This window comes from Anas platyrhynchos, chromosome 21, assembly GCF_047663525.1.
Source record: "Anas platyrhynchos isolate ZD024472 breed Pekin duck chromosome 21, IASCAAS_PekinDuck_T2T, whole genome shotgun sequence".
Classification (NCBI taxonomy): Eukaryota; Metazoa; Chordata; class Aves; order Anseriformes; family Anatidae; genus Anas; species Anas platyrhynchos.
Window position 1 is genome coordinate 17,174,802 of NC_092607.1, and position 20,602 is coordinate 17,195,403.

Consider the following 20,602-nt stretch of genomic DNA (forward strand, 5'->3'; position numbering starts at 1 on the left):
ACTGATCTAGCAAAAATCAAGCATACGTAATATCTGAAAAACTGTTCTCAAAAAGGAAACTTCTCATTACTTTGGTTGACAAGGATTCACAACCCACATATAAAAATTCTAAAAAAATCCCAATTACAATTTATTGCCAAGCACACAGTTCCACCATAAAGCCCTCTCCAGTCAAAACATCTGTTCAGTAAGGACACTGACTCTCTGTTTGTAAGAATACTCAGGGGGAGATTATGACTCACAGTGTCACACAGTTCATTTCCCCTCTTTCTCTTCACTGTCAGGAGTGATCCGATTAGTTAACACAACAGAAAAACGTGGTTTTCTAAAAATTTTGAGACATTAAGACAACAATATCCCACTGACCCTGAAGAGATACTTCGCACAAATAAATAAAGCTCTACCAGTGTTTCCCAGAATATGCTGTATGCATTATTTCCCACAGAGCAGTTCACAGCAGAGGCAGGGGAGAAGGTGAAACCGAGGTGTTACATAGCACAGTAAGAGAGGCCCCAATCAAAGCAATCAAGGCCAGCATAGAGCCTATTATTTGCAAACTAGCTATGAACAGTGAAAGATTATTGCTCACAGGAGCTCATAGCACCTATATGTTATTTTCAACTAAATAATAATGGCTTTAAAATAACCCTTACTTCGTAGGAGATGAAAGTCTTCTGGCCTCTCAGTGGTGAGGGCTGCTATCACTGGTATCATAGCATCATAGTCGTCTGTCTTCTTGTAAGTTAACAGCGCTTCATAGAAATGGCTGAAAGTGCTTTTGTCCAAAGTCTTTTTCACATCGTTGAGATAGGTAGTCCTGAGGACCTGGAGGTGATCTTTCCTAGAGCCTGAAGCTTTCTCAGGATCTTTACTTGGAGCTTGACCAGCATTATCCCCTGAGAAACAAAGAAGACAAGATGAGTAGGGCTTGGGGGAGGAACAGAGGCAAACAGGTGAGCCTTGATTTCTCTCCTATCAATTTATCTTTTCCTGAATTACTCCAGAGGGGAGTTCTAGAGGGGTTTCCTGAATTACTCCAATGTAGTGAAGTCAGCACTGCTTGCGTAGTCAAATGCCCCCCCTTCCAACCTGAACTTAGGCAGAGCCAAGACTTGCTCCTGGCAACAGCAACTGGGCAAATTAATTCTTGGGAACCCTTTTGGTGTATTTGGGAGTTTCTGGATCTTTGAGATGGAGAAATATGCCAGATAGTCACTTTGGATGAGAAAAAAACCACAGAGGATGCTGTTCTTGGAGGTCAGCAACAAACCATGTTTTGTGCTACGCTTCAAAGGAGTAGGAGCATTTTCAACAGATGGTCTGGCACAAGGGCAAGTAAACTTGACAGCAGCCTTTAGGAATAGATTTCTCACCTCCTATTACTAAAAGGAGAAAAGATGCCCTTTCCTCCCTCCCCCCCAACAGGAAAGCATAATGTCAAAATAGATTAACCAATCTAAAATTGTAGTAAAAGAGATAGCACGTGAGCAATGTAGGAGTAAAAGAGAAGATATGTGCAGCTAAGAACACCCTGCTAAACTCCAAGTTGACTTCTGTTCCAAGTGTCAGTCCTTGGATTCTGATATGTCTTAGTTTTGAAAAAGTTCTGTTTCACATATATGCATATATGTAAAGGCATGTACATACGGATAAAATGTATTATAAGAAACTAATTTAAATTAACCAATCACATCATCTGGTATTTAAATATTGATTCTTCTCAACAGATAATGAACTTTTTAAAGATGGACTTAGTTACATTCCTGGAAAGGGGAAAAACACGGGCGTGAATTTTATAATCTGTAGCTTCTCACAGTAGCATACCCCACTTAAGGAGTGAATCATAGAAATAGGACATACATTTATTACTGTTATTTTTTCAATTACGTTTATTTTTTCAATTACACAAATTTCTGGGAAAAATCAATCTCACAGACCTCAGGGAAAAAAAAGCACAAAGGCCCTATTTCATGCAAGCGTTCTGAAAATTCAAAAGCAAAACAAGGAAATAAATCAGAAGAAACAACATGGCTTCATACATGAAAAGCTTTTAAAGCCTGCCAGGAAACGTTGTGTTTTTTTAAATTTATTTACTTATTTATTCTAAAAAGAAAGGATTAGGCTTTGATTATTCTTCATTCTCTAAAGAAAGACATCTAAGCTGTCCAGCTATCCTACTCATTTCCTTATGAGAAATACAAAAAATTCCCAGCTGTTCTTAGGAAGATCTATAATCAAATGAGAACTGAGCCTTTGACTTCAAAGGTAAATACTGGACAGTACAAGATTAGAGGGATACATGCAGAGATTATGTGCAACTGTGAGAATATGTTTGCTAATCTCCATTTCTGCAGAAAAAAGATTGTCCATATGAGGAGTGTACACATTACTGATAACAAAGCAGGAACTGTTTCTTCCTTCATACCTGGATTCACATTGACCTCAGCTAAAATTACATTCCTTAAATGACTCTCATTCACAAACTCTGGACAAACAGGAAACCCCCAGCAGTCTCATGACAAAGCGCCCTTTCCCTCACTGAGATATGCCAGGTCAGTCTCTCGTGCAAGTTTCTGGTTTTAGTCGGTTTCTTTCATGTTCACCTTAATTTAACTTATGAGCTTTTGTGTTTGTTTTGCACAATCCTTGCTGAAAGCTCTCAATTACCATAATTTCTATCTGCAGACTAAGAGCCACTATACTTTGTGAACACAGGAAACACTGGTTCCCAACAGAATTTAAGGAATTTACAATATAAAACATAAAAACACGATACCAAGGCAGTGCATGTTATTTAACATGAAGTGTACCTGCACTAGTCAGTCCTGTTGTCAAGTGAAATCCTCCCTGGTTCAAGTGGAGTCCAGGGTTCAGCTGCGTGTATGAGTCCTTTGAGAATGTTGTTTTCTGCTGACTCTTTTTTCCTTCTGTTAAATCAAGCCAGTATGTTAACAGTGAATTTAGGGAAGAATGAAAATAGAACAATGTGTTTCAAAGTACATTACTTTGTGCTGAAAACACTAGGGGATGTTGACGCATTTCTTTGCTAAGAGGAGATGAGCCAACACCCTGCTTTTTTAGCACCTTAATGTTTCAGGATTTCAAAAATTTCACAAAGTTTTGAAACCCACAGACTAGATTCAAGATCTAAAATGATCTGTCAAAAGCCCTTTTGAAATGAGATGGCATTGTTACTAACTATGCAGTAACTAAAGCTCAGGCATCTGTATATGCTCACAGGAAGGTGGGCAAGAGGATCATGCAGAGCAGACTGAGCTCAAATTTTGATTCATCAAAATTGCTTTCCACCCTTGCGTATCTATGTAGTAGATGCATCTTGCTCCGTGGCTGGACAAGGCCCATCAAAGGATACAACTGCACAGCACCGAATCAAGCTCCTCACCTATTTTCTTTGCCAGTCTCTCTCTCTCTTCCTGCAGGAGGCTGTGTTCAGGTTTGTAGCCACAGCCCACTCCAGTCAGATTGCAACATGCTTCATCAAACTGTTTTTTATGTTGAGGTCGAACAAACTGGTAAAATTCTTCCATTAGAGAGAGGGAGAGGAAAAAAAAAAAGGAAGTAAATCTACAACAGGTAACAAATGCTACAGAAATTTATGACAGTAGGACTCCTGGGTTAGGTACCAAGAAAATAAAGTGTAGCCAAATAACAAATCAGCACAGTTAAAAAGCACATAGAGGTCAATTATAGTGCAATCATCCAAAGAAGCAGTAGGTAATTAATTTTTCCAATGTAAAATGGAAGTAGGTTACTTTTCAGTGAAACAGGTAATTGCTGTAAAATGTCATAAATTACCTCATAAGCTGTGGGGTCAAAGTGTCTGCTAGGCAGGTAGCAAAAAATAGCTGACATACGTCACCCTGCTCCACTGTAAAACGCTTACTAGCCAAAAGCCTAAACCTCACTGCAAGTCAAATGAACTTTAGATTTCACGTGCCTAAAACTTTTGAAAGCTTGACTAGTAAGACAGGCAAATTGGGAAACAGATTGTGGCCACTGTTAGCACTAAGAGCTTGTATTTAGCTTCTCATTTCTTAACCTTAAAAGTTAGCCTTAAATAATTTACAAGATGAGTAACTATTTTATTTTTTTAAAGATGAACAAAGTCACAGAAAAACCTGTCCATTTGCTTCTATGCACAGCAAACAATCAATGATTGTTTCAGATCTCTTCTCACTGTCCTCTCCTGCTTCCTTGCTAATTACAAGATGAGTAAATAATTTACACTCAAATCTTACCGTGCTGTTATAAGGAAACTTTCTGTAAAGTAGAAGCAAGAGAGCCGGAATCAGATGTTTTATTTTAAAATACTTTTTAAAAACCAAACAAAAAAAGTCCCTACCATTCAAAACAAAACCACAGAAACAAATGAATGAGGGAAAATTCAGGAAAGTTCTGTCAGACTCATTAAGCAAGAGGATGTACAGAAAACTTCCATTATTCCTTTTGACTTTCACAGAGCTCCATTTCTTTCTGCATTTCCACAGATCGAAATTATTTCTAATGTACCAGCAGAAGGATTCAAATAAGCCAGATAGCTAAATTATCCTGAACACAGCAGAATGACAGATTTCATCACTTATTTTAGGACATAAGCAACACTCAAAGGTGGTCCTCAGTAAATACGCTAATCTTGCATGGGTTGCTAAGACATTGCAGGTCACTACAAGTAAAGTCTTCTTCAGCGTTTCACTTTCCTATTGCAATATATGCACTATTCTTATGAAGCATCATCTACTGAAAAAGAAACATTAAGGGGGTAGTTGACTTTCAGTCAGTAAACGCATCGAGTTTCCAGCTTCACTCCATAAAGACTTTCCATCTTGTTTTCTCAAAACCTGAACAGCCATACTCCACTTCCCTCCTCTACTCAAAAGCTGATCATTCTCAATTTGATAACATTGAGAGGGAAATGAAAATTCACAGAGGAAACACTCTGTTAAACTAGAATAAATGTTGGTGGAAGTCTAGTTCCTGTCAATTCAGTCATCACGGAATAGCTTGGGTTGGAAGGGACCTTAAATATCACCTAATTCCAACCCCCTGCCAAGGACAAGGACACCTCCCACTTGATCTGGTAGCTCAAAGCCCCACCTAACCTAGCCTTGAACACTTCCAGAGAAGGGGCATCCACATCTGGGCAACTTGTTCCAGTACCTCAATGCCCTTGGAGTAAAGAATTTCATCCTTATATCTAATCTAAACCTACCCCCTTTTAGTTTAAAGACATTACTCCTTGTCCTGTAACTACGGTCCCTGATAAAGAGCCACTCCCCAGTTCTCCTGTAAGCCCCCATGAGGTATTGAAAGGCCAGACATTAGAAGCCAGGAAAATACTAGGTAAACCTGTAAACTATCCGTGCTTGTCCAGATCACTTATACTCATCATTATTTAATAGAAGACTTCTCTAGATATCCTGATTACTTAATTACAGCTTTAACACTGAACCCTTCTGAATGTGTACAGCCAACTCCTGACGACCTTCAAGACAAAACTTCATCTTACCTCCTTCCCTTCCAAATCACAGGGATTAAACTATCCTTCTTTTAGGCAAAGTTCAAAACTAGCATAAGCTTCCATTGAATATATATTTTTTATTTCAAGCCTCTCAGTATGCAAACTAAGTCATAATAATTAGATCGAGAGTGTATTTTTTGTTTGTTCTGAGAATATAAAGTGATGAATGCTAATGGTTATTGCCCTAATTGATGTGTACTTCAAAAGTAAAATGGTTACTCATGAAATGCACGAGTCTATTTGGAAGACAAAGGTCATGTCATATAAACTTACTAACTAGGGAACTTGTCATACCTCGTAACAAGATGTGTTTTTTTTCATCCTCAATAAAAAGGGAAGTCATTTGAGACAACATAGCATTGAAGTCATCTGTCTTCTTGTAGTGCTGAAGAGCCTTAGAGAAGAGATCATAGCTTTGTTGGCTTAGGGTCTGCTTCACTGTTGCAATGTACGACGTAGCTCTGGCTTTCTTTGGCTCAGTTGGGTCTGCTATCTTACCAGGTTCCTGCAAAGATGGGAAGATTTTTCAGTAGACGTGATGACAAGAGAAAGTACTCTCACACGAATTCAGACAGAAGCAACAAATTTACATTCCACAAGATTCTTTAAACATTTGATAATTTAGGGAGGCAGAAGACATCTTAAACATGAAGTAATAACTGTGTGCCTTGGACTACACATAGAACAATGCAATGCTTTCAACTAATATACTACTGTGTCTAATAAAATATTTGTAGTCGTCCAAAAAAGCATCTATCCATGTGGCATTCCCTTAAAAAAAAAAAAAAAAAAAAAAGCTTCAGTGCCACAGAAGTAATACAAATCTAACAGGGCCTGCCTCCTCTAAGAGCAGAATTAACCAAAAAACGTAAATCTCTGGCTATACAAAGCACGAGATTCAAAAAATGGAAGGTGTTTACTTATTTCTGTTCCTCTAAAAATTTCTTTAAGACACTATAAACACATGCAAGCTAGATTGCTGTCTAGTATTGGGAAACATTTTTGTTCTACAATAACAAGCTGCAGGGACTTGAAAGAGATTCAAAACAAACCCTTCTTTATGAAAGAGACTGCATCATAACGTGCTTACACGGTTTGAACATATACACCCATGACCCTTGACACGCATCAGCCCAAAAGAAATCTCATTGGGGCAATCCTCTGAGGCACGAGTGTATTATTTTCCCCAGATGATTACCCTACCTATTTGTAAAACATCAGTCCCTCTAACAACTGTGAACATTTTTCCATGAGGGAATGAAAAGGAATGCTGTTACACACCTACTCCACTGACAAAATTGACTGCTTCGGAGGAATGTTTCCTAGAGAAGGCAGCCAAGACTCATTTCACAATTCTATTCTTAGGAGAAGCCTTATTAAGAGAAACGAGATGTACTGCAACCTTGAGGGCTAGGCTGATTCATCATGACATCAGATAGCAACAAACTGCAAACAATCTTCTGCGAAGGTGTTTCCTTTCTCACACCTTGGATACCATCAGCCTCGGGATCTGTGAATACTTTTATGAGTGTTGGATGCCAAGTGACTGATAGCCTCTTTGACAGAGAGAGCGCACCCAGTTAGGACAGTACCTTGGACAACTACTGGCATCCACAATCACCCAGGGAATCCTCACGAATTTATCATGGCTCTCAGACAACACGATGCATCATGAGTTTACCATGGTGTCTCAATCCTCTTTGGAGACAATGCACAATAATGCACAGCTGCAAGCATAATGCACAACAATGACCCACCACAGGTCCTGTTACTATGTAATCACTTACCCAAACAAAATGGGACAGTTATACTCTTTGAGGTTCCAACATCTATAAAAAAAGAACGAACTACCCACCACACCAGGTCAATGGGAGGTGATGTTTGCAAGGTAGTCACAGTCAGAGCAATTCTTTTCACCTACTAACCCTACCTGAACCTGTGATTGATTGGACCTGTGACGTCCAGATTTGAGAAAGCGCATGACAAACAGATTTCAGATGTGCGCTGATGAATATTTACAATTTGGAGAAAAAACATAATTGTTTTGGAATCAGTGTCAGTCTACATCAGTCATCTGTCTGCCTGGAAATTTGCAGTTCAAATTACAGCATTCTGCAGATCAAAAGGATGGCACAGACACATGAAAATACATACTGGATTGCTGACTAGCTTTATTTTCTTCCTTCCTCCTTTTTGCTCATCTGTTAACCTCTTCTCATACTGTAGGGAGAGTGTTGACAGACGCTGGGCCTGCAGAGATTAAAAAAGAAAATTCACAAAATTGCTTTTTAAAGTTATTACCCACTTAATTTAGCCATTTCTAGCACTAAAGCTTGTTAACTCAGCCTGTAACACCATTCAAAAGTGAAACAAATCAACCTAAATTATTGCAACAGAGCCTGGGACACTTACCTCTCTCTGGAAAGCAATCATACACTGGATGCTTCAGCAAGAGGGACCAAAAGAGAGCAAATTAAAAAAAAAAAAAGCTGGTCTTGAGGGTGCAGATTCCTAATGAAGCAAAACTGGACTTAAGGCTAGCTGTTTCAGGGTGGGCCTGGCAGTGTACACATAGCTGTGTGTTCCTGATGCCTCACATGCCCCTTCATTTTCCTGCCTGGAAGTACTTCTCTTCTGAAGAAACCCTGTGTCAGGGTTCCTGGGATACTAAGAAAAGAAGCCTAAGCAGTCTTGTAAACAATATCAGGGCAGATGGGATAAGGTAGTATTAAAAACACTTGTGGTTTGACCAATTCTTAGTGCTCCCCATTCCCAGCAACAAATAATTGCACTTGTACTGCAGTGACAAGGAATATTGGTATATACAAGGCTCTAAAAGATGAGCGGGCATAAGCAAGAGGAGTGGAATTGCTTAATGGCAGTCTCCCCAGTACTAGCACAAGCCGGTATCAACCACATTAAAAGCATTCATCTGAGCAACAGATAAAGCTGTGGGATAGCCCCATACTGCCAGTTGGTTTCTCCATACCTGTTGAGAAAGCAGGTAGTATCAAGTTGATTTATTTCTTTGCTCTTGCCCAGTAAAACAATTTCTTAGTGAGTACGTGACCATCAGTGCATTTACAGAATAGTGTTCATTGTTCATTTGCAAGAGAAACCAGTGAAACACAACAGTATTCCTATAGAATAGTATTCCCGTACTCTACTGTGGCTTCTAAATGTCTATTGAGATCATAAAGCTTTGGAGACAAACTAAATTAAACACACCTAAACCAACAAAAACAAACAAAGCCCTAAGTCAGCCAGCAACCTCAGATTTGACAGTCTGTAGAGCAAGTTGCTGATACTCAGAAATACAGCCTTCAGTGCACTCATAACACTGCAAGGATAATGAACTCCAGACAAAGCTGATCAGGGGACGCTCACATTTAAATATATTTTAAGTGTCACGTAACAGAATGAAGAACTGGAATGCAAGCTGCAAGTCAGCCATGCATGATACATGCAGTAAGTCACAAAAAGGCCCAGAGACATCTTTTTAATCCCAGACTACACACAGGCTGCATCGTTAGTAGTACGATGCAGAAGAAATACCGCTTCCATGAGGCATATATCAGAAGGGAAACTGGTCAAAGGAAACTGTCGAATTGTTCTTTGAATGGAATCAGAGACTATTTCTGGTATTTTGATTTGAGATTACAAAGGCTTGTTTTCTTAGAGGGTATTTTCCCCCTCCAGGAAATTGTTTCAGAATGATAGCAGCTTGATTTCCATACTTAAGGATACAGCATAACCTTGATAAAGGAAAAAAATGGTAATACAGTCTCTACGATGGGTGGCGAATAAAGATACGAAAGAACACCAGCCATGTTATCAGTCCAAATCCAGTGGTTACTAAAATCAGCTCAACACAAGACTTGTAGAATGAAATCTGGCTCCCTCAGAGGCATCAAATCAGCACGACACACCCCAGATTTCTGGTGCCAGTGGTTATCAATTTAGGTGCAGCACAGGATGACCCCTCGGTCTTCTGCAAGTCACAGCTGAGTAGTAATGCAGTATCAGAAGGCAGACACGAGCTGACTCACTGTCAGGCCATTAGGACCATCAGTTTATCTGACTTGAGGAAATCCTGAACTAGACCATAAACAGTACAGCTGTGTTAATAGGATACTGGATCTGAGTGACCCTAGAGATGTGTCAGGCTTTCCAAAGAATAAGTTCAGGTGTCCATACCATGTCACGCCTAGGCTGCCCATGGGTGATGAATCTGATTTCTCATCAGCTGCACACAAGTAAATGTTCTCTGTTCCTGTTTCTCAAAGCTTGCACATCCCCACTTTGTTTTGAACACATCCCTTAGGGCTTTTTAGATATTCCTTAGACCCTACACTTTCCCTGAAGCAAACTGCTTAGGTATGCTGATCTAGACATTTCTGGAGTCTAAACCCCGTCATTAGCCAAACCAAGTGTACAAGGCAGCAGTTAACTACGCTGATAGTAGTCAGGCAATACAGAGCTACCACAACAACTGCAAACAAGGACTTTTGAGAAAGCAAGAACACAGCTCAGGATGGTGATGTATCAGAAACCCCAATCCAAGAGGAAAGAAATCAAACAGTGCAGATGTTTTCTTGATCTTGATGCAGTAATAGATTTCTCATTTTGAAAAGAAACTCCACAAGTCTGAAATATTAATTTTCTGAGACATATAAGAGATTGTCATCTGAAAGTACAAGTACTCATACAAAAACACACGCTCTTTTATTTTTTTCAGTTCAGTATCTGGTCAGACATCAAGTACTGACACAGATTCCACCCAGGTGGACCTGCATATTTACCAACCTCTTTGAAGGCTCTTTACTCTTCCGAGAGCATGGTTAACTTCCAGGGATCTAAACGGTCAGCAGTTATGGAGCACAGTACAAGTGTGCACTTGTTGGCCCTCCAGTTGAATGCGGCAATGAAACTGATTAAGTTTAATTATAAGAACTTGCAGTTTCTAGTGCTGATTATATTGAGTTTTTCTTAAAAGAGGGTTGAACTGGTACTTACGTTAATACCAAATCCATTTTGCTTTAGAGCCTACAATTTTTACTTATAATTAAGTATTTTGTTACAGCATGGTCATTACCTCTTCCTCTCCTGGCAAGCCACATTCCTCCTCTGCAGCTTCACTGCTCTTCTCGTTGCGCTCCAAGGCATCCAAGAGCCCAAGACGTTGTTTTCTAGGTGAGAACAGTTTTTCTTCATATTCCATACACAGGCTAGATGCTCCATCTCCACTTACTGGCATTACTGCATAACACAGATGACAAAAACTTTTTCATGTTATCTCTGACATTGTCTTTGATGTAACAATGCCTCCAAATCTTATGTAGCAATCCAGAGTTTGGTGTTACAGCTAATCAGTGCAACTGAAAACCCATGCTGAAAGAAGGAAAGCAGCTTTTTTCCCCCCTATAACATATTCCAGCTTATATTTGGAGATGGGTCTACCAGTTGTGTGAAAGGTAAATTGTTCAGCGAGTTCATCTGACTTGCTCTGCAACTGCACAATACATGGATTCAACTTATGGGAAGAAGCATAGGTGCACTGTTGGAAATTGAGGGAGAAAAAGGTGGTGGCCAAGGTAACTCCTTTTCAATGACAGTCTGCCGTCATATTTGGCTTGGACGTAATGTGAAATCTCACACTCAATCTCACAGTCATAACTGTTTTGGAACCACGGGTTTAAAAACAACTTCATTGTTCTGTTCAGAAACAGGGAACAAAACAGAGTGGAACATTCTGAACAAATATCTGATACAAGAAAGACTATTATTTTGCATTAGCTTACCACATATTTTGAAACACTGTTTTCCTTCAAGGCCAACACCCTCTTTCTATTTTCTTAGCTGTGTGAGAGTCATTTAAACAACAGGTTGGAAGGTCGTGTGAAAGTCAGTGTTAGTCAGAACAGTTTTCCAGTTTTTATTTTTAAAAGTATCTATGATACTCCAATAAATTCCTCTTCTGCAGGACGCCTACTCAGGGCACATCAGCCTTCCTGCTCTGTAGTTGCAATAGGTTCTCCTGTTTCCTAATGCCACGCTATATCCCTTCTGATCAGACTCATACATTGGTCTTTGAGCCTTCCTTGCTTTGTCTTCCATTCCAGTTTTTAGCCCCTTGCTCCTCCTTTTCTTTTTTCTTCTGTTTGTCTTAAGGCAACAACAACAAAGTGCATTTGTGAGGACCCAAACCTACCTATTCTTTTCCTCTTCAAACTGGGAACATGGTCATCCAAATTTTTGGCTTTTGCCAGGGAGAGGATCTGCTCTGATGAAGTAGATGGTGCCAAATCATTTTCATTGCGAAAATCAGCAGAGCCAGAAAGGCATTGTGGCTGGGGTGGGGGCATCTGCAAGCAGTTTACAAAATGTTACAACGGGCAAAATCTACTTTTTCACACCACTTCCTTTGCAACCCAAAATCTCAGCAACAACCTGAAGGCATCTCTTTTTTCCCAATAATCTTGCTGTCAAGACTTTTTAAGCATGCTGGTTGACGTGTTTTTGATGACAGGCTCAAATAACTATAAGGTGACACACACAGATGAAGAATAGCAAGCAGGCTTAGTGCTAAGTGACTTGTAACAGAAAAGGGGTTGTGCCACTGTTGAAGAACAATTGCTTCTTAACACTACTCCTGCAACACGGCCCCTTCTGGCAACGCACATTGGGTTGTCGTTTTTATGTACCACAAAACTCCTGTTTATGATCAGAGAAGATCAACTCATCCAAAATCCTTAATCTGTAATTTATTATTTTGAATAACATTTCATTTGGCTAAAGCATCTTCCAGGAAATAATCCAAGTCTGTTGTGAAAATTTATATGTTTATTTTAGTCTTAGTCTCCATTTAGAGAACAAAGAATTCCCTTTTCTGGCTTCCAGCCCATTTCTGGCTATGCCTTTCTCCAGTGCATTAGAAAGTCTTTTACAAGGATTGCTATTTATATCAAGGAACTACTACTGAGAAGGAGAGCTTCTTAATGCTAAGGGAGAAATCATAATAGTTAAGATGAGCCAGCGATGAAGTGTAATAACTGCTAGGTTTGTCTCACTCTTTACACCAGTCAGCTTAGATCTAAATTTAAGGGTTGTCAAACCCTTAACTCTTTCACATATATGCCTTCTCCCAGAAGACAAATTTTTTTTTTTGATGCTAAAATCAGTTTTGGTATTTGTATGCCATCCAGTGAAGGCACTGTTTATTCAGGAGGGACTGGAAAAGGAAGTTTTTTTTGTGATCTAACCTGAGGAGTTGCACAGCATGACCACATATCCTGTCACAGCTCATTCTTGGAGGAAGATAACGGATACCTCCCTTCCCGTAAAGCTTCCAATGCAAGACGATGCCCCAAAGAAAGGTTGCTTAGCAGTAACAAGTGACTCCTTCACATATCTCATGTCTTAGAATTCCCAGTTTCCAACATTACCAATAAATCCATTATTATTATTTTTGTTTAAAGATACTTGCAATTTCTTGAGCAACACGGAAGAACGTGGAGACACTTCTGACTGCATGCCCGAAGTTGTCATAAACATTCACATAAGGGCGGACCCATGAAGGCAGCTTGCCTCTTACATCGCTGGTTGTGAACCTGGTAGGATTAGAAAAGGAGAGAATTGTTTGCCAGATGGCCTAAATGAATTAAACAAATTCAAGATCATGGTCCAAAAGGGCAAGAGAGGAGTAGCAAGACAAAAGGGATTGCAATAGTGAAGTAAATATAATGGAATGATGTCTGCACTCAGGAGAAAAGGGCTTTGTTGATACCAGATACTATGCAATGACCCAGTTTGTATCTTTTGCCCATGAAGTCTTTAACCATGCAAGTACTGCACAGTACTGAACTGTGATATGCTCAGTATTCCCTGTCAGGCCTCAACGCTGAAGGCTATCAATTGAAGAATTGTTTCAGCAATATAATCTTTCCATATTTTCCTCCTCCTCCTCTCCAAAACTGCAGTTTTGGTATCTGCCTTCTCAAATGAGAGACGGAGAAAATGTAAAACTTAAGTGGCAATCACACGATTTCCAGTAACATGGGGTGAAAATCTAACTCTTGCCATGTTAATTTTGTTTTTTTTCTTTTAAAAGACTTACAAACAAATTCAGCAAGTTAGCTTGTTTTGCAGTAATACCGTTAAACTCTTTCTGCAGCTCCAAGACAGTATATTTTGGGAGCAGAAGATAAATAATTGAACTGCTTTAAGAAAATAATCATCTTACCCATTAAATAAAATCATTCAACCACTTATGAACAGTAGCCTTCTCCTAACAGTAACCTCAGCACATTTACATACAATATACAAACACATTTTGGGTTACAAAGATATTGACACATTTATATTCCAGAACCAAGGTTTCACCTGTGGTCACACAGGAAAATAGCACCATAGTCCTGGCGATGTCTGATGACCCTGCCGATAGCCTGATTAACAGCCCGGGAAGCTTGCTGATTGTACCACTCACGCCCAGATAAATACTGCAATAGGTGGGAAAAAGAATTAACATTATTTACCAGGTGAAACATTCTCCATGATGTACAGTTATTATTTCCTTCTAAATCACTAAAAAAATATCAGTAAGATCTTCCGAGCAACCTCTAAAAGCCTGGGAAAGCCAAATACTTTGCCTCAAACATCACACCTGGCTTACGGGACACAGAAGACCCTACTAGTAATATACAGCTCCAGGATATATTTAGAATGTGATGCACTGAGAGCTTTTGTACTACAATAGACTGACCATATTATTTAATACCTAAGAGGTATCTTGCAGGATAATATACTAAATTTATAATGCCATTCATTCTTATGCCTGAAGCAATACCAAAAAAAATTAACCCACAAACAAACCAGACAGCACAAGCATTTTTTCTTGCCCACCCTCTTTCTAGGTGAAACAATTCCCTCAGAAAGCTGCACGGATGACACACACGCAAAGACTTCAACTGAAATTTTAATTACACCAGTTTTTGAAGCCTGTATTTGATTGCAACCATGTCAGTGGAGACAGAATTTGGAACCCTTAACATTATCAGAAAAATGTGAATATGCTTGTGACAGACTCCCAGCGTTGTCTGACTGTTTTGATATTCATGGTCCCACAAGGCTGGGAGGATAAGAAAAGCCAAGTTCCACAGAGGGAGAAAGAAAGACACAACAAACCTACATGTAGCCAACAGTTAAGAACTGCCCACTATTACCTGTGCACCCACACAGCTTCTTTTCATTTCATCCAGGAACTGCATCTTTAAAACAACTCTGGGCTCCATACAAGGAGGAAATGGAAGCCCAGTAATGATGACTCCTCGTCCATTTATGTCTGCGAAGTCCAAGCCTTCACTGGCCTGAAAAGAGTGTTTTTAATTACCAACAGGATTTGAATTGACATTTCAGAGATGTTCAGCAGTCACAGGCCCTTTATTCCCATTATATTAGATTCCTAGCCAAGTGCAATACATCAACCAGATTTTTTGCTTTTATTACCAGGACTTTAAACTTGGCTTTATCCTCTAGGAAGCCCTGAATTATACTTCTGCCAATACCATTAAGGAATGTCTTATTCCTGGATAAGTAGAACAGCCCTATTCAGAAGATTCTGTTTAAACATTCCATACCCTGAGTTGTTAACAAGATGGAATAAGAACATGGTTAACCTTCTTTGACATTAAAAATGAACAGAATCATTTCAAAGCAGTAATGGAAAGTTACCAGAAATCTGCTCAGAAAACACCAGATTCTAATTTCATATTCACCAGATGTGCTGCTTACATCTGTACAAGGAGTTGTCGTCACTCATGGCCTTGTGCATGCTTATGTCTCATGCTATGCTGCCAAACCAGTGAACAAAATCAGAGTTGAACAGACAAAAATAATTTTGGGGAAAAAAAGTTGGTTTGTTCTTCAGCTGAATCATTTTCCCATCTCATTTACCATGCTGCATAAACAGCTGTGGTAGAGTGTGGTATCACAGATGGATGGGGTAGAACGACCAACTCTAGTCTGCTTAAACCAGCACAATCAACAAGAAGAGAAAGCACAGCATCACTGTCATCCACCTGGAGCTATCAATTTTATCACATTCCCTAAACTACTAAAAAAACTAGAGCAACTGTCCTAGAATCTCCTGGACTGGTTTTCTAGGTTTCTTTCAGGAAAGCGAGAACAGAAAATGTTAGCTAAAACCGACTGTCAACATAGAAGCTGAGCAACCATATCAAAGGGAACCCTGAAGTAATGGCTGAGAAGGGAGCTAGTTTTCGGTAGCTTTTGACAACACGGCTCTTTTGGTTTATCTTCCCAGATATTTCCAATTTTGAAGTCATACTATTAACTCTCTGTTTACAATAAACAAAACAGTGCACTACTGAAAAGCATGATCTCTCCAAAGACTCCATTCCTCTGAGGGTGACACAGTATTGTTGGAAGGACAATAGAGACCATTTACTAGAGTCCCAGCCAAAAAGAACAATAGCTTTTCTGAACTGATCCAACAACTGCTTTGACGAAAAGGACTGAAGGTTCAAAAGATGTTGACTCAAGTTTCTTTTGGTAGACAGCAGGCAGCAGCAAAAAGACTCTAGGAGTAATTCATGACTTGGCTAATATTTCCACTGGTATCATAGATCAACTTATCAACACTGTTAATCATAAATGAAAGGTCACCAAATAGTCCATGGGGACCTGAACACACTAAAAATTCCATCTTGAAAACTGAGCAATACTTTTTAGTTTTCAGCAATGTTGTTATAACATGATTGACTGCAGTTTTTTCTTTTAATCCTCTTCCTAAACTCTTGTTCTCATCCGATGAGTCAAGTTTGCTGTGAGCAGCCAACAGGAAATGTATTGTGATGCTCATTCCCCTTAAAGAACTCAGAGGTGTATCCCTTTGATAAGAACAGGAAATAAAACATAAGTCTAATGGCATAAATTTGAAAAGGCTTCAGGGCATCCCATTTTTCTTCTTGTTTTTTTTTTTTTTTTTTTTTTTTCCACGTATAACTAGTCACACAATGCAAATGTTCTTCTTAAATCCCAAATGACATCATGTCCACTACATAATCTGATCTCAGATAAAATAAATACTCATTTACATTACCTTTCCGCGACATACTGCAAGAAAAGCAGCTCCGTTGGACTTAGGACAGACAATTTTATCATAGTATGCATCCATTACCTAAAAGATAAACTAGTTTAAGTAAAAATGGTATTAACATTTGCATCTGCCTAAATAGAAACCTGTACTAGGTAAACTTGACTTGTCCACCAAGATGTAAAATACAATTAATTAACTGCACAAATTAATAAACACCCAAAGCATGACAAGGTGGGAAGAAATGGTCCACAAACCAAAGATGCCAGCTACTGAAGTGACAGCTTTCTACTACGTCAATTACTCAATAAATGTGCATGTTTGCTGCTGTTACACATCACTGGATTTCAAAGGAAGACTCTACCTTGCACAACTAGGTGAAAGAGTAAAGGAAAGATGAATAGAAAAAATATAGTTCAAAGAAGCTCTTGGAGCATTTTGATTTTATTCTAGGAACATGCAGTTAGCACCTAAGCACATGATAGAGAAGGTATTTAAATATCATAATAGCTTGTGGAAACATTACAGTTATGTAATGCAAATTACCAACCTCTGCAAAGCTTCCTTTATACTTGGGTTCCACAAATATTGGCTTCACTTCTTCTATTCTTTTAGCAAAATCATGCTCCTGTTAAACAGATAATGAACATATGAGAAATGCCCATGTGAAAGGACACTTATACCAGAAATGACCATGGGAAAGGAAATGGTCAGGGGCAGTCATCACAGATGCCTCCCACCATCTGTTCTGCTCTTGCCAAACATGAGGAGATGGGTGCAGAAACACACAATTCTAATGACACCGAGAAAGCAGTGGTTTTTCACAGGTGGTGTAACTCAAACATTACACTGAACAGAGGTCCGTTTATTTTCCTTCCAACTTGCAAGTTCCCAACACTGACCTCTCAGAGACCCACCCATTCTGGGGTCAATTCACTTTTAAAACAATTATTATATCTTTGTCCCAGCATTCACTTTTAAGGAGGAGGAGAGTATAAAGCAGAACTGTTCTGTCAAATCTCACTAGAGACGCTCAAGTCATGAACAAAGCAGTTTAAAAAAAATATTACAGTTGCAATGGCTACAAATTAAAAACAAAGATTCATCCTGGGATTTTTATTCCTCTCAAAAGCTGAAACACTCGAACAAACTATAATTTGGAGGTTTAGTAAAAAGTAGTGTGGTGAAATTAAGTGAACTCTAAGACCAGATCAGACAACGTACTAATGTATTATTCCTCCTTACTCGGACTTTTTACTTTCTGAATTTAATAATTACTTATTAACAAAAAATTTTGAATGAGCATAGTTAGATAGCATAAATACAAATGGTCTGAAGTGTGCAACTAAGTCACCTATAAACGGACAACAGTTAACATACTCTCCAATATTCCAAGCTCTTATCCATGACAGGATATGATGGGAAGAACACCAACAGTCCATGAGGTACAACTCGCACAAGATTACCTGCAACAAGATAGGGAAACGTAGAGTTCAAAGCAGTTTTCTCCTGGAACAGAGAGCATAGATTGTGCAAGAAAAGTAGATCAACAACATGGCTTCTCTCCATAATCTTTTCTGCTTCCTTGACATTAAAGTTGGTGTATTAGAAGTTAATTAAAAAAAAATCATTTCAATAACATTGTTGTCAAGGTATAAACTTCAGACTTTGTTGTTGCAAAAGTCAGTGTTACAGGTTTTCTAAAGTGTAGCTTTAACAGGATAAAAGATGTTACAAGTACAACAAAAGCCTAGACAAAGAGATACAACATTACCTGCTGTATTTTCAAATGCAACAGCAGGACCTATTTTCAGATCTTTATTTCAGACACCTTCCAACAATTTTCTAGAAATGCTGTACAACAGTCTGTTTCTGAAATCCACACACCTCACTTACCAATTGTTTTCCCCAGAGAAGATAAATAGTCCTCTGAAAACCTACAAACAAGAACAGTCAACCATCATTGTATTTCCTCCTCTCCATTTTTTTTATGCAAATTTACTTCCTGATATTCATCTAAAATAGCACATCCATACTCCTAATCACCCATGCCAAACACACGGTATTAGTAATACTGGCTACACGATGCTATTACTATAAATTTTATCCTTCGCACTGAAGATGATCTAAGCTTCAATATTCAACATCTAACAAGTTGAAACGTGCAGCCATACGAGTTTTATGATTAATACTAACGTTAGGAGTGAAAGTTCTGCCAGAAAAGTCTGTAGATGCTCTGAAGCCTGACTACCATTACAGCTATTAAAAATAATTATTGGTGAACTAGGTGTGGTGAGGCTTGGGGGGGCAAAAAGAGTGAATTTGGTTGCTATGGTTATTGTTTACTGGGGGTATAAGCAGAGTGAATCACTTAATGTACTGCTCTACAACGAGTAGGATTTATCTGTTTCTTCCAGTCCTGACTAAAATGTCACCTGTTCCCTCATGCCTCTACATTTTTTTCTTTTTAGTTCCATGTAAATCTGCATACATTTTTTTTTTTTGTTTTCCCAGGAAACTTAAATATGCAAGGAAAAAAAACCCACAGATTTATGTTTGCAAGAGCTGTAAATAACAATATCACCAAACAGCTGCTGTCAAGACACACCTAACACTGTGCATTCCCCAGCCATTCCCACTCAAGAGACAGTATCTTCAGCAAATTAAATGAAATGTCATGATAAGATTCTGCAAATGAAACAGACAGTCTAAGGGTTTTCCAGACTGCTGCTGCTTCTCTGTGAAAAATCAGTTATAATTGTTGAGTCCCTTTCCACTTCTGTGGAACATTTGGGATTTTTCCCTTTTTTGCAGTAAAAACTCTTTTAGATCCATTTTTGGATTTCTCCACACTGCTGAAAAAGAGCAAGTCAGGCCTGCAGCAGGCAAAATTACAGAATTCTCAGGCAGAGTTTTAGGTATAATGTCGAAACTGGAAGAGATTTACGAATGTGATATCATAAAAAAATAGGAAGAAAATTAAATGGAAGAACACGTATATCACACGGAGGGAACTATCCTCATTTCAAAGTACTATAGAAGGATGACAACCCTAAACACAGCACTGCCTCAAAGGCCATGTCGCTCTTTAGTAACGTCAGAGCGCAGAACCATCTAATATGTGCAGCAAAGCATGAAGCTACATCTTAAAATGGTATGCTGAGATGCCAATGAGATCATTACATTATGGAATAGAAGTCAATATACAATGAACTTATATGCTCTGGAATTCCTCACTGGCAGCATTTTTGTTTCTTCTATGGAAAAAGCAAAAGCTGCAGAAGAAGAAGCGGTTTATTATGAAGAAAAGAAAGACATGGACAAAATGATGAAAGACCAGAGAAAAGAAAGAAAAAATGATGAAAAGCTTGACAACAATTTGGATATGTTTTTCTTTAGGAGGCACTGCAGAGGTGGAGCCTGATCATGACAACAAACTTTAAATACAAAAATAGTTGTTACACAGGCCAGCCATTTTTCAAGTCAATTAAGCTTTCAGCAAATAAATTTAGACTAGGGGTTCATGTCAGCGAGTTTGGGCTGCTCTGTAACAGGAATGAAGGTGGCACCTGAAAGTGGCACATGAAGGCATGCAGAGCAGGGGCCCTGCCACACTAACAGAGCAAGGCAAGCAGGAAAGACTCAGAGGAAGTAGTTAGGCTCAAATCCAGATCATCAGGCAAAGTCATGGTGATGGGGAAGGTCCAAGGTCAAGCCAGGAATGGAAGTCAGTAAACCAGGATCAGGTCCAATGACATTAAGTGTCACAGTCCTGTGATGGTGAGAAAGGTCCACAGTGACAAGGAGGACAAGGTCAGGAAGTCAATCAGCAAGTCAGGGTCAGATCAGTAGGGCTGACAGCCAGGTGTGGTTATGACAGAGCTGGAGACATACTTCTACAGCAGCGTGGGCATGGACCGAAGGCCTTGGCCTGAACTTAAGTGGAACTC

The 20,602-nt window shown here is 39.1% G+C and overlaps 1 protein-coding gene across 8 annotated transcripts in view; it reads right to left on the bottom strand.

The window, feature by feature from the left end:
• RTEL1 (regulator of telomere elongation helicase 1) overlaps positions 1 to 20,602 on the bottom strand; it is a 44,695-nt gene that overhangs the window by 6,432 nt on the left and 17,661 nt on the right. For all 8 annotated transcript variants that reach the window (XR_005260439.2, XR_005260438.2, XM_072026632.1 and 5 more), the window contains exons 19-32: positions 18,549 to 18,589; positions 18,033 to 18,118; positions 17,203 to 17,280; positions 16,659 to 16,736; positions 14,761 to 14,904; positions 13,922 to 14,037; positions 13,026 to 13,149; positions 11,751 to 11,904; positions 10,635 to 10,798; positions 7,694 to 7,789; positions 5,834 to 6,044; positions 3,404 to 3,541; positions 2,811 to 2,927; positions 654 to 896 (exon numbers count right to left, since the gene is read on the bottom strand). Coding sequence is in view for 6 of the 8 variants with exons in the window: in XM_072026632.1 (XP_071882733.1) it covers positions 654 to 896; positions 2,811 to 2,927; positions 3,404 to 3,541; positions 5,834 to 6,044; positions 7,694 to 7,789; positions 10,635 to 10,798; positions 11,751 to 11,904; positions 13,026 to 13,149; positions 13,922 to 14,037; positions 14,761 to 14,904; positions 16,659 to 16,736; positions 17,203 to 17,280; positions 18,033 to 18,118; positions 18,549 to 18,589 (1,790 nt within the window). In the remaining 2 variants the exon portion in view is untranslated. The remainder of the gene's footprint in view (positions 1 to 653; positions 897 to 2,810; positions 2,928 to 3,403; positions 3,542 to 5,833; positions 6,045 to 7,693; positions 7,790 to 10,634; positions 10,799 to 11,750; positions 11,905 to 13,025; positions 13,150 to 13,921; positions 14,038 to 14,760; positions 14,905 to 16,658; positions 16,737 to 17,202; positions 17,281 to 18,032; positions 18,119 to 18,548; positions 18,590 to 20,602) is intronic.